Raw genomic sequence first — 15,199 nt, 5'->3', positions numbered from 1 at the left:
CCACAGCTTCTCTGGGCACCTCTTCCACTCAACCTTTCTCATCGTGAAGCCTTTCCTTACAAACAGTTGGAAATTTCCCTGCTGCAACCTGTGATGACTGCTTCCCATCCTTTTGCTGTACATCTGACAGGAGTTTGGCTCCATCTTCTTCACAACCCCCCATTAGTCCCAAAAGGAAACAAAAGACATTAGAAAATATTTAAACAAAACCTGTAAGGAAAACAGCATGAGAAGAAATAATTCACAAGTGGACTATAGTGGTCTGGGGTTGAAGGATTTCCATCCACCAGAGGTGTAAACAGGAGGCAATCCAGTGGCACCGTATCTTGCTGATTACAACTAGCATGCTTTTAAGCGCACACCAGTTTTTACACACAACAAATTGTTGTTACTTCTCTTTTTTCCCCCAAAATCCCCATAAAAATTTCCGTTTTGCCATTCACCTCTATCTTTCCTTTCCCTCCCAGGGAAAAGGGGAGATGCATAACCATTGCAACTGTTAACAGTCACTTTGCTTTGGCTGCCAGAAGACAGACAGCTGGATCCACGCATCGCTCAGGGTAATCAAGGAGAGACACTAGTTCTTGGACAAAGGCAAACAAGACAGACAATTCTTTTGAAGAACAACTTTTTGTGATTATTTAATCAAGCGTTGCTATTAGATTTACCACATCTGATGCAAAGACAATTAAGCATCTACACAGGCCCTAATTTTTAGTTAATAAAGAGAAAGGAGGTCTAGCCTAGGAAAAATCCTGAAGTCAGAAAAAATTGGTGAAAAATAGACATTTTCCTCTCTATTAAATTGCCAATACAAAAGAACTAACAACAACCTTCCCCTCCTCCAATTTAGTCCTCTGGTCCTGTGTACATTTATGTGTTTACATCATACCCAAAAAGAAAAAAACTCGGAGAAATCTGACTAACAAAACCACCACACCTAAGAACATTGAGTCCACATAATTACTCTTCATTGCAGAAAAAAAGAAGACAGACAGAAGTGCCATAACAACCAATAATTAATTAGAAGGTATCCCTAAATTTTTAAAAATTATTATCCAAATGTGTATCAACTCAACAAGTTTAAAAAGGGGGGGGTGGGGGAGGCAAGGGGGGAGAAAATCCTTGGTTTGTACAAAATAAGCTATATTTCCTAGAAAAACACAACAGCATTTCTTGAAATATGTTATTAAGGGACAAGCTTGGCAAAAGTTTTTTGCACGTAAGTCACAAAATATAGCATGCTTGACTAATTTCCCACTTTACTAACAGCCTCAGACAGTCTTCCCACCCTTTTTCCAGTATACCTGGATAAGCCTCTGAAAACACACATTTGTAGTGGAAAGCCTTAAATGGCAAATAACTTACCTGGATCTATCCTGACTTTTGCAACAAAGTTATCTACATTACAGTGGTATCAAAATCGGTATGATTCACTAAAGCAATCGTTCAATCAAGTATTACATTATATCAGTTGCATAAGAAAGTTTTGTGACATCTATATCATGCAGTACAAATTGATAAGAGTCTCTTATGTGGATAAGCACATCTGTGCGTGCACAGTAAAGACTGCAAGTCTACAACTGCACACGACTTCTGGTTCGAAAAGTACAGTACCGCTTCAGCAAGAAGAGCCTGCTGCCAACTGACCACAAAGCTGAACACATTACTACGACATAGAGATATCTCTCTCCGTGCAACTATGCTCATGATAACAATATCAAATAACATGACTGCAAATACTGCTGCCCACAAAATTTAAAAAAAAAAAAAAATCTTCCCTCTATCTCAATTTCTTAAATTCTTAATGTACTTGTTATGTTGTCAGAAATTCTATTGACACTTTTACGTAACAGAATTTATTGCCTGCTACAGGAGGATGATTCCTTCCCAAAATACACTTGGCAGTAGCCATTACTTACAGAGGACAGGACACAGAAACTCTATATGCAAAATAACATTAAAAAAAGGTCTGTAAGTACTTATTTACTGCCTAACACTGAGGACAGGTAACTGTTGAATATTTCAGCATTTCTCTAGCTTAAATACAGGCTATAAAATTAGTGACCACTGAAATATTTTTTTCTTTCAAAGAACACACACACTCACATCTAATAACGAATCACATTGTAATGAAAACCAAGATCTTTACTGCAAATAACTATTGTGCCAATATTCTCTTTATCTTTTCCTAGATTTTGATCACCTTTGGTCTTCTTCACTCAACTTATACCTTTACCAACAGATAGCAAGTTTTTTCTAGAAAATCAAACTCCTTTCTAAAGAGACATTAAGTTTAGAGTTTCTTCCCCACTGAAAACAACATACTAAACTGAACTTTTCAAATTAAGCATTCACTGATAAAAATCATAAAACTCATCACTATACTACAGCATTGTCAGATTTTTCAAGCAATAATATTTCTTTAAAGACAACAGTGATCTTACTGTTTACACTTGCTTCAACAACTGCCCAAGACATCTCTTCTATATTCACATTCATTTAAGGCTATGACATTTATTCTACATCTTATCTGACTCTCTACAGTATGCAGGCACAGTGTTCATATATGAATGCAGACCAGTCTGAACAGTTACTGTATAATAAATACTTCATTATTAGTTTCTACATGTTTAGTAAATCTATCACATCTCAAATAAGAAAACATTAAGCTAATACTAAATGTGATGAGAGTAGTACCTAAGCTAACAAAGAAAAAAAAAAACAAAAAACCACAAAAACCACATAACAAAAAATCCCCCACCTCTCCCCTTTTCCCAGATCTGATTTCTGGCCTTAGAATACTTTTACAGCTTTACAACAGCAAGCTATCCTACATCAAAAGTTGGCTGCAGCTACTGCAAAAACTAGCACTTTCTTTCACATTTCCCCACAAAAGATTTTAACACACTTTTTTTTCCCCAAGCCCTAATAAAACCAAATAATATCCCTTCTGAAAAATAGGCTAAGTGATAGTGTTTTGGGTAGGGAAGGAAAGAAGGGATGAAAACACATATTTGAGAAATACACTACCAATTAAGCTCTCCATGAAAACATGAACTAATGACTTAAAGTTTTAAAGTGGTATTTTCTACTAGGTTATTACATGTAGATTTAATGTTACTATTTTACTTTATGAATGAACTCAGAGGAACTGTTCTTCAAATCATGCATTAAATTAAAGAAACAAACTCTTTTTTTTTTTTTTTTTTTTCCTTAGAGGCAGTACCTCCAGAAGTGTAAAGAAGGAACAGTCTTGTTTGATGACATTAAATCTGAATACACATGCAAAACTTGAATTATCTTCACAAAAATAAGAAAAAATGCTCATTCAATCCCCTTCCCCAGCAAAATTCTCTCTTCTGATTACAGTTTCCATAGGTACAGAGTCATCAGCGAGAAGTGTAAGACAATAACAATCCAGAGATTGTTTAGTGCCTCCTTTGTTCTGCTACCTCTTCCATGTAGGAATCTGTCTTTCAGAGTTGACACTGGCTCAGCATAACATTTATGAGTATTAAGTAAGTTAAAACCTGTGGTTGTTCCCCCTAGGAGAACAAGGCACCTGCACACTACTTTTATGTGTCTTACTCCTCACAAGCAGACTCTAAGCTTACCCTCGATAAAATAAAAGGAAAACTCAAAAGAGCCCAGCCCTACCACTGAAAAACTGTGCTTTTTCTTAAAGACAGCTACACTCCATTCCTTTTTCCCTACTTACCTACAGAGTTGCCAACCTGAAAGATACACTGCTGAACCTCACCAGGCTATCTCAACAAGGATTAAATGAAAAAGGATACTGTAATAACTAATGGGAATACTATAGAATTCTAAATCAATCCATATATTAAAATAATTGGAATTTATTTATGAATTCTAACTGCACTCAGTTTTAGCACTTAATTACACAGCTGCCCAAAAATAAAACCATACAGCAAAAAAATATCATCTGGGAAAAGGGTATTACAAACCACTTAGGGTAATAACCAGAGATCTACAAATAAAAAGGAGAGAAGCACACACTTACTTGTATTTTGGTTAAGAACAATTCACTCTTGATCCCATTCTTCACTTCTTCAGGTAATGATGTTTATTTTCCATTTTGAGCAGAGAACAAACCATTAGCTCCTCATTGGGCATCATTTATATTAACTCGAGAAATTTTCAGACTCACCTGGTTATTTGTGCTCCAAGTGTGCAAAAAAAGTAGACAAACATTGCCTATAAAACAGTGTCACCTACTTGATAACTAAATGTACCTGACATACATGTATGTTTCTACTTTGGAAAAAAAAAAAAAAAAATTCTATTTTGGAGTTGGTGTCCCATATTGCACATGAAAATCTATACATTGCCACATACCTTAACAAGTTGAAGCTAAGATCTAGCCTTTTTGCCATACGTCCATATTTTCTTCCTAGGAATTCTGGAATTTCTTCACAGTCTTGACTAATGTAGGACACCTGAGAATTGGAAACAAAAAGGAAACATTTCATAAGTGGATTATTTAGTTTCCTGTCCAGATTCTGTCTCATTGATAAATGACAACACACAATATAGTAAATATTCTTTACAGTTTTAAGCTACACCAGTTTCACTACTATAGAATCTATCACAATCTCATTTTCCTATTGATACAATCAGCTTAATACTCATTACATCTATAGTCTTATGTACAATGTGTTGTCTCCTTTCAGGTAAAAATAATTTGATCAAATACATCTCATTTCTTCTATTCCACTGTTAATACTTTGATCTAACATTACTTTGTATTACCATTCTGACTCACTCCAGAAGAAATTTTTTTTGAAAGATCAGAAGCCATTCAAAGGACTTCCTAGTTTGCCTCTCAGTACACAACACACTAAAAGATCACTTTGGAAAGTTTGGTCCAGAAATACCTAAGCAGTGTACTGCCAATCCATTCTTATAACCATTCCTTGAGGAGATTATTATTGCCAGTGATATGCTAGGGACAGAGCAGGAGGGCTGCACAAGATCTGAAAAGCCAAGCATGCAGCTGTTTTCAGAGAGTCATGTAAGTCTTAAGATTTCCGGCTTCAACACCTATGTGCAGCTCACACTTCTCCTTATACCCAAAATACTTGTGAATGTCTTTCTTCTTTTTCACACCAGCCCATCTAACCCACCAGTAAACACAGGAAGAATTAGTGGTGGCAAAAATACAGTCGTCTGAGATTTTTTTTTTTTTTTTAAGTCAGGATGAAGTGAGTGATAATATTTCCAGAAAAACACAAACAATAGAACAGCTAAACTTTTTCTATTCTCTTCGCTGCATTGTCTTAGAAGTCTTTCGTTTGATTTCTTCAAAGAATCCCCACAAAGCCTGCCAAACCTATTGTCATGAATTCTACACATCTATATTGGCTCATCCTCCCAGTGTTCAAAATATCAATATAAACACAGACATTTCAGATTTTATGCTAAAGGAATCTTAGTTGCCCTTAAATGGCAACTTGCTAGTTAAGTGGAATTCAACACTGTGTTAGACCGCTATCTATAAGATATTGCTATTATCTAAATATTTAATATAAAGTCAATTTCAAGACCATATCCCATTGGTCTAAAAGGTGTTATATCAAAAATACACAAAAAAGTCAGTCAAACTTTGTTTTGATAGTATTTCACTTTCTTTTAAAGTAGAGACTCCTCTGCAGAACAGACAGATGGTATGTGCTTTTGCAAGTCATCCCAGTCTCTTACGCTCTAAGAATGATTGCAATCTGATAATACTATATTGCATCCCATTTAATTCATTTTGTTCAATAACTTCAACAGATAAAGCTGACAACAGTGAAATAATTTTTACGAGCAGAAAACAGGTAGCTTGAAGCTCAATTTAACAACTTCTTTCACTTGTTAAACCTACCTGCTTTTGCAATAAACTCTGCTACCAGACATACACATGACTTTAGCAAATATAAGGACAAAAGGGAAAGCAACTGGTTTAGGTAGTTGGCGTCCTAATGGTTTGGACATAACAGAAACCGTTTTGCAGAATTTATTGAATTAAATATGGTTTTTTGTTCTCCAGTTTTCATCCAAGACAACTACAACACACTTTACAACATACATGCAGGTATGCATACAAAAATTGCTTCATTCTTCACTGAATGGTAGATTTCTTTATACTAATGCTTGCAAACCGTTGGAAAGACACCACATTAACAGCAGAATAATACTTTGGATTAAGCATTTTGTTCAAAGTAACACATTGAAATAGAAAAGACTAAAATACGATGCCTATTAACACTAGGAGTGCAAGACCATCCTGAGCAGCTACAAACACAGCAAGAGCACAGATCACCTCTTTGCTTTTCACCCAAGGAGGAGTGGTGGAGAAGGAGCAAGAGACTCTGGCCGGCATTCCCACTGCTTCAGAAACTTACCTGGCCATAAATGTTCTAGCTCCACAAGAACAGAAGTTGAAGAAAAAAGTTCATACAAACGCATTTTGGAGCACACAGGAGGCAAAATACATTAAATGTTGCAAAGCTTCAGCCTTTGAACTCTTATAATATACAAATACATTTGCACAACTGTTACAAACAGATTATTCACAAGCATATTTGCAGAGGAAATATGGTTGTCGTGACCTTTTAATGCTGAGGCCTTGTAAAAGGAATTTTACTTCCACAAAGTCCACCTCAGCACACTCACAGTACAAGCACCTTTTTCAATTTAAAACAAATAGATTTATTTTTCCACAAAATACACAAAGTGCATTTAACTTCAGATCCCTATACCCCACATACATGAACTTGCTTCTGATACCCAAGAACTCTCTTTACTGTAAGAACAGCAGCAACTGCCAGTGATACAATAGAAAATAAGCCTTTTTGAACAAGTTCTCAAGAGTTATTTCCCCACTCTCCTGTTCTTTAATCCTTGAACAATGCTGATATACAACAAGACTTCAATAGTCTGGACAACAGAAGAATAACATTTCTTCTTTTCATTGTTTCAGTTCAAAATATTTTACCCAGAAAGCAATAAAATGTACATAATTCAGTATTTTTCCTTTTGCATCCATCTCAAATACCCTAAAAATGAGCTTTCAAGTACATATCCAGAGATGTCATCACTGAGAGATGCGAGCAAGCATACTTCTCCCAAGACTCCTCAGCTCTTTGGGTGCAAGGCACATCAGTAACAGGAGATTTCTGAGATTTTTCTATACCAGTCACAGAACATCACATGGGATTAAAAACTGGATGTAGATGTTTTCATTGCCTAATTCTCCAACTCAAATCTAATACAGGTTAGTCACAGTCAATCATTCTTAGTACTGGTGCCCTCCTCAATATACCACTGAAATGTTCACAAAGTTTCCCAGAAAGCCCAGCATCAGATAGGCTATGGACATCTCAGACATTCTTGCAGACTCTTCAACACACTGAATGTAATTCAGGAAAAAACAATGTTTTAAATATTTTGTATAAAACATAAGTTAACCAGTCAATAGCAGTTGCAAATCTCTTCTGCTATAGTTTCAGAGGATATTACCATTTAATCTCTGCGATCATTTTATAATGATATTGTAATCTTAGTAACTCATAAAGTAACATCTTTACTAAAGAATGTCACCAAATAGGTCATGTATGAACTCTAGATATTGCGTATTCCCTTCCACCGAAGGGAATTACATCTGGAGAATATTTCCAGTCAGTTGAGCATTATATTTTACTCTACGCTGTTAGAAGATTGAATGTTAGGCACATAGCCAAATTAAGAATATGTTTTACTTAAAGGGGCTCAAGGCATGCTCGAGGGAAGAAGGCAGCATGTTACTCAGTGCCATAGTGCACCACAGAGACCACAAGAACAGTTTCCTGCAGCAGCTGCAAAATTAGCCGGTTGCCTCCATATCACACACACAATTACATGAATTCCACACAGAAATAGAGACCAGATTAAAGAAGCAATTAGATGGGCAGCACCCTGGTTTAATGGCAAACCATTTTCAAAGAGAGGATAAGCTTCAATTATTCTTTTTTGGGGAAAAAAAAAAAGAAAATACTTTGCTATTTTTAGCCAGAGGCTCAGCAGTAATGACATCAATTCTTAGCCAGAAAATTTTTCAGTGGCCAAACAAGGCTCTGGGTAAAGGCCAGTAGGATGTTTTACTTCCCAGCTTCTGTCTTTAACCAAAATGAAACATACATAGTGTTTACTTTCAGCAGGAACAACACTTAGCGTATTTCAGTCCTTCTCCTTCAGTTTATTCCCGCAGCCTACTCACACCTGAGAGCGGCAGGGTCCAAGAGCAACCAGAGGCGGCTCTGGAGCACGACACCCTCCTCTGCCCACCGGACCCCGCATCGGGCTCCGCCGCCAGCTGCAGATCTTGCACGGGAGTCAACTGTTACAGCCGCGCTGCTCCCACCGCAAAGCCTCAGAAAGACGCCTGTTGCATCCGAGCAGGCTACGGCAGTAGCAAAAGTGGCAGAGTGGTAATCCCCTGTCACCAATTACCCCGCTGCTCCCTTACCTATCCGTTAAGAAAGAGAGCTGCCTTGCCCACACGCACACCCTCAACCCGTGCCACCCTGAGCACACCCCCAGGGGCCGCCCCGCCTTCCCCCCCCGCCGCCCCGCCTCCCCCCGGGGCAGGGACGGCACCTCGGCTCCTTCCCGGCGGCGGCCTCGGAGCCCCGTGCTTGCGAGAGGGGCGATACCTGAGCAGCGTCCCGTGGCGCGGTGCCTACGTGCGGCTGGAAACTAAAGCGCCCCGGCCCCGTGCGAGCCCGCCGCCCCCCACCCCCGCGGGAGCCTCCCCCGGTCAGGAACAGTCCCGACCCCGACCCCGGCCGGGCGAGCGCCCCGGCGGAGCGGCGGGAGAGCCGGCGTGGAGTTCGGGCAGCCACGACCAGCGCCGGGGCGGGGACGCGCCGACCGGGGCGGGCTGCCCCCGGCAGGTGGGGCCGCCGTCGCCCGGGCCCTGCGAGCCGCGGACACTTACTTGGGCTCCGCTCACCACGACCCCTGCCATGGCTGCGGGGGCGGCCGCGCCGGGGCTTCCGCGGGCTCGGGGCTGGGCCGGGCCGGGGCCGCCGCCGCTTCCTCGCAGCAGTCAGCTGACGCGGGCGGAAGCGCGGCCGGGCCGCGGGCGGGGGCTGCAGCGCGCGGCTCCGGCCGCCAGCTGCGGCTGGGCTGAGCGCGCCCGCAGCGGCCCCGGCGAGGGCCGCGGGGGTCCTGCCGCCCCCGGCGGCCGCTTCGGCCCCCCGGGCTGCTCGCCCTGAGGCCCTGCCGCGGGCTCCCCGGCAGGAGCGTCCCGCTGAGGCCGCAGGACGTTGACGGAGGCGACAGGCGAGAGCACGGGGCTGGCGCGGGGCGAGGGTCTGCGTCTCCAGGCCCCGGACGTCCCTGTCCGGCGGCTGCGGCAGGCCCCGCTGCGGTGCCCTGCCTGGGGTGCAGGTCCAGCCGTCACGTAGCCGCCTGCCGCCTGTCAACACCAGGCTGGGACCGCACGTTGGGGTACGACAGTGGTGGAATAGGCCCTGGGAAGAAGTGACGGAAATAGCTGATAGGTGTGACAGTGACAGAGGAACTGGGGCTTGGATTTCATTCCCTATAAGGAGCTAGCCGACTGGGAGGGTCACCTGGACTGGCTTTCCACCTACTGAGCAGGCCATTAATTCGTGGCATTGAGCATAACTTGCCTTTGAAGAGATGCATGTCACTGGTAAAGCAGCGCTTGCAGAAATAAACCCATGCTATCTACCGGAGAGGGTCGCATCCCCACAGGGATATTTTTTGTCTAGAGAATAAAGGGTAATTTGTGTGGAAAACAGAAATATCTTTGGAATTATCAGAAATAACAAACAGTCCTTCAAAACAGTGTCAAAACAGTCCTTGCAGGGCATGAGAATTTGCTAATTAAAATAATGGCATGATGGTAGGTTACCACTAGTTAGGTGGAGTAGGGAAACTGAAGGTTTTCTGTAAGAATTTTATGTGAGACTTTTAAAGATACTTAGGTTTCTCAGGCTTGGATCCTAAATCCTGTTAGTCATCTACCTGCCTCTTCACTGCCTAAGCACATTTAAAAATCTAGCTCTTCTTTCCCCTTTATTGCTAATATAGCATAACTCGCTCTTGCTGAAAGCAGAGGCACATGCTGTGAGGGGAAATAAGTTTCAGGAGGATACGTATTCTACACTGCAAACCACTTTCTACAGTTTATTCAGAAACACAGCAGAAACTAATACTGTACTTGCTGCTCTGCCTCTTGATATCAACAGAATCAGTTCTTGGTACAGCTGAGGCATTAGACCTTCTCTGGAGCCATTCCTCCTTTTACGCTGAATGCTGGACAGAAAACACAGAGCAAACAGCCGAGAAAAAAAACCATTTTGTACCGCTTTTCCCTCCCTGTTATTTTAATGTATTGTGTTAAAAATAGAAATGGACCAACAGGTAGAAAAATCAAAACACAGTCAATGAACAAATCACTCCATTGCTTTGCATGGATCTAAATTTCCTTGTATTGTGTAAAACAGAGAAGAATCAAACCCTTCATCCACAGCAAATAAGCTGGTCCTACACCGATGAATAAAAGTTCTGTTTCTCTTAAGTAAGAACTTTCCATCAAGGCATACTTGCTAGTTCAGGTCATCACTCAGCATGCTTCAAACAATCAGTGCCTTTATTTATTTTACTAGATTATATACTAAATAGCATATGCCAAGGAAAACAAGTACTTTGTGAACTGTAAATTTAAACAAAGCAATACATTCTCCTCTTCCTGGATCTACTCCTTTTTATCTCTCCTTTACTTACAAGCATGCGGTTCCCATCAGAATGAACACATAGAGCTCAAGGCACAAAGTGGCCCACTGCTATAGTTACCTGTATTTGTCTTAATGGAGTAAATTCAGTTCAATACCACACTCCTGTAAAATCGGCATAACTATATTGAAAACAATTTAGCACATCATTATCTACATTATTGGTATTAATTTTAGTAGAGTGTTAGCTGTCACTTTAGAGATATCTACGAAGAAAAAATTCCTGCCTGAATAGTTTACAAAATAGCACACACAATAACAGGTCTGTTTTTTCCAGCTTCTTACATTGCCAATTGCATTAACCTGCCATTGATCCTCCTACTTACTAGGCAAGACCTTGTCTAGAGGGAAAAGTTGCAGGTGCAGATCCCTAAACTGGGTGACTTAAATTGACTTTATCATCTCTTCAATCAGTTGAGCTGAATTTTGTAAATTACAAAAACAACTTAAGGAGGTGGCAAACTGTTTTAAGTGCATCTGGCTTATAATCATTCTTTTGAAACCAGTTCAACATTTTCTTGTAGAGACATGGCCTAGATTATTATCTGCCATGGATAAAATAATAGATCCAAATCCCATGGTGTGTAACAAACAGGGAGTGCTACCAACCGCAGTGACAAAATGGGCCTATTATACTGTACAGGAACTGAAAAACAAAACTCTCTAGAACAGAGGAATGGAGAAGAGAGATGACTGTCTTGTTATGATGCTTCCCTAGACTTTGAAAACTTACATCTTGAAAGTCCTAATTCTGCTGCCAGTTTCCTGCAGGATGACTGGCAAATTTCTCAAACTTTGTTTTTTCGGAGTCTCTGTTTTATTCCTTAATTTCTAAGCACCCATCACCTGCACGCAATTTTCAAAAGGAATGAAAACTCACAGCTGCAACTGTCTACTGCTGAAGGAGTATTTTGTAACATCTAATCTGAAATTGTAACGAAGTTATAACATTGTCTCAGATTTCAAACCTATGAGTCAATGCTCTCATTAGTTTGTGTCTCATGTTATTATGGAGCTAAAATACATTACAGTGCTATATAAATACAGGAGGGCTTTTTTAGCTTTTGAGCCTGCTGATCATCAGTGTCACTTTATAGCACAGATTCTAGATGATTGTGAGGCTGCCTCTGGTTTTATAATGTTTTTCACCTTACAATATATATTCATTCTTCTGAGCATCCCAAAAGACTACCTTCTTGAGTCCTGGCCCCACACAACCTGAATCGTCTGAATGTTTTCTTTAGCTTTGATCGAGCTGCCTTTACAAGTAAAGGTAGCAATTCTGTATGGGCCATTCAAATATGATTTCCTTAGATTTTTAACAAATATTGCCAAAACTGCTTGATTTATGAGTTACAGACAGACAAAACCAACTTTTTTTTTTTTAACAAATAAATAAAGTTTTCTTGTGTATAGCTACAAGAAATGAGTTACTAATACAGTCAGTATATTTTTTATATATACACACACATACATATATTACAAATTGAGCAGACCCATTCCTTGAATAAAGAGCACTAGATGTTCAAAATAAGATAATACCTGTAAACCATCCTCCAAACAACTGGGAAGCGATTTATTGGGACCATGGTAGCTACCCATCAGATCTGTCCCTTTTTCTAAGTTCTTCACATAATAACAGAGCTTTAAGTCATTTTAGCAGTCATTAGCCTAAAATGTATACACAGCTACAATTACAAAATCTCATTGACTGATTACAATAATTAGCTAATACATGCCAGTAAATTTGGCACAGCAGCAAGCACCAAATGAATTATATAATTTTATAGAAAACCTATGTATACAATTGTTCTCCTATCTTAACAGAACATTGAAAGTTTATAAAAGGAAAAAAGTAGTAATCCTGAATGTTTTATTAACTGAAAGTTATAAAAATATTTCAGACTGAGTTAATCAAAATGATCTGTTTTCCAGCTTACAGCACACTATGCATTTATGTCTGCATGCGCATGAATACAATCATCTTACATTTCAGAATAAGTCAAACAACAACATATTGTCTTCTTAAACAAAACACAATTTCTCCTGACAAAATGGTGTGCTTGAACAAACTGAGTTTTCTGAAGCAAAACATTTCAGAAAAAAAAATCTCAGAAAAGTCACAGAATTCTTCCAACTTGACCATCAGAAAATTTGGCTCAGAGTTTACCCATATAACTCATTTTGTTGACGCTCACAATGAAAATGTCTAAAAATATTTGTCGATAAGTATCCACAGCAATACGACATTTAATACAAACTGAATCAATTCAGCTGAAAGAGATTGACTGTAGTACAGGCATTTTTGTCCGTATTAGCAGAGGAACATGTTATTCATACATAGCTTCACTTGCACCTGTTTTTAATCACAAACAGTTGAAGATGGTGTTTAATGTCCAGACTAATAACTTCAGATGTCTCCCAGGAAATAACATCACTAGCACTCTCTGCTGTGAAACACACAGGAAAAAAATGATGGAAAGAAGATAAAATAGAACAAAGTATGTAGTTTAATCTTATTAACAATGACAGAAAGAAATGCAGTATTGATGACATCATTTGCCATTCCTAAACTGAACTGCTGGAAATTAGGTTTCTCTTTTCCTATCTCCAACATATTTCTTATATTCCCACTTACAAAGACATTTAACAGCCAATGATAAACAAGTTAAAGGGATCTGAAAAGCAAGTTATGCATGTACACTCAATACACTAGTACACCTTTTCTTGAACTATATTAGTGTGACAGTGTGATATAGTGCTATAAAACTTGAAGATAAGGACAGCCAAATTCTTTCTTTCTTTCGCTGCTGAATTAAAATGACAGTAGAGTGATTTTTTTTTTTTTTTCCCCAGAAGTGTATGCCCACACTTGTGTGTTTGAAACTCTGCAGGATGCATTTGTCCATAAAAGCAGCCGATGAAAATTGGTTATCCCGTACTACCATGGGCCCATACAATACCTATGAGTTTGCTTTGAGTTTCCTGCTGTTAACTAATGGCTTTGATTTACATTTTTCCATTCTTTTGGGGACTCCTACAAGAGAAAAGAGGGCTAATATTTTTACTTTAATCTAGTGTCTTTGCTTTTTTATCCTTTAAAAGGACTTTGTGTTCTGCAACACAGAAGCAGAGTGTCCAATCTGATATATTTCCTAAGAAAACCTCTTGCATTTTGACTCTTTGATTCCTCCCCTGTCCCCAGGCAAAGCAGAATTATGTCTAAAACCACCTCTGGGATATATTTAATTATTACTTTCCTATTATATGGCAGCAGTGTGGTATGAGCACAGTGAGGCTACATGGGATTGTGAATAAATGCAGCTCTGACATAAGCTCGCTCACTGTTTTATTGCAAAGGCACCTTGAAGATCAGCATTTTCTGATGTCTTTGAAAAGCTTCACTTTGTAATCGTGTTAGCATTCTTTTAAGGTAAGTTTTTGTATAGGCTTTATAATGCAATATACTATAAGCTAAGAGTCTTCAAAAACCAGAACAACCTAAAAGCTTTGATGACAGAAGGAAGAAAAAAAAACCAACACCAACTTTCCTGAAATTTTTATCCAGTAATCTCATCTGGCTTCCACTAAAGTTAATGACAGTTTTGTCGACCATGGTACAGCCCAAATACAATTAAAAATCCCTTATGTTACATTATATAGCACACTACAGCTATTAGGCTAGAATTACATTTAATAAGTGACGCGCTCAGCAACTAAGACATAGCAACAATTCATTATGCAATTTAATTCTGCCTTCTCATAATATATGTTATGGTACAGGGTTGGGTTTTTTGCGTTTGGGGGGGGGGGGGGTTTCACATATGGGAGTCTGTTTCCTTTAGACTATAGAATGAACAGAGCTAATTAAATTTAACTCAACCAAGTAAAATATCACTAAGTTTTTCAATACACTGTATTACTGGAGCACCTAGCATTTTTGAATGCATTTATTCTCACCCTATGCCAGGAAAAGAGAAAACTCCTCTTCTTCCTATCCTACAGAAAAGGAACTGAGGCACAGGAAGGCTAATTTATTTGTGTAAAAACTTATGTTCATTATCTGTAGTCAGCTAGGCAACTGAACCTACACCTCCCAAGACCTAGGCTGATACTCGAACTGTAGGCAACACTCTGTCTTGGTTTGTCCTATTTGGTGTAAATGCACAGTAGGTATTATATAATAAAAATTATTATTTCCAGTCAGGAAAAGAAGCAAGTGTAGAACCATTATTTCTCTGCTCCCAGTGGACAATACTTGCAGGCAAAAGGATATTCCTAGCTGAAGGGTGATTACAATTCTTTGTGTGTCCCACTTACAGTATATAGCACGCAGAAGAAAGATGCTGACATGGGGCATCCTCAAGCTCTGTACATTATTGCAGGAT

The 15,199-nt window shown here is 39.4% G+C and overlaps 1 protein-coding gene across 1 annotated transcript in view; it reads right to left on the bottom strand.

Moving 5' to 3' along the window:
- The window catches only part of LRMDA (leucine rich melanocyte differentiation associated), a 689,441-nt gene extending 680,388 nt beyond the window's left edge, over window positions 1–9,053 (bottom strand). The window contains 2 exon segments of the mRNA XM_082311396.1: window positions 4,363–4,463; window positions 8,984–9,053. Of these exon segments, the coding sequence (XP_082167522.1) occupies window positions 4,363–4,463; window positions 8,984–9,013 (131 nt within the window). The 5' untranslated portion in view covers window positions 9,014–9,053.
- Window positions 9,054–15,199: the final 6,146 nt, after the last annotated feature.

The sequence above is a fragment of the Platalea leucorodia genome (assembly GCF_965183815.1).
Source record: "Platalea leucorodia genome assembly, chromosome: 4".
In the NCBI taxonomy this organism is placed as follows: Eukaryota; Metazoa; Chordata; class Aves; order Pelecaniformes; family Threskiornithidae; genus Platalea; species Platalea leucorodia.
Note: the sequence above shows the minus strand (reverse complement) of the source record. Positions and strands in the feature narration are given on the sequence as shown.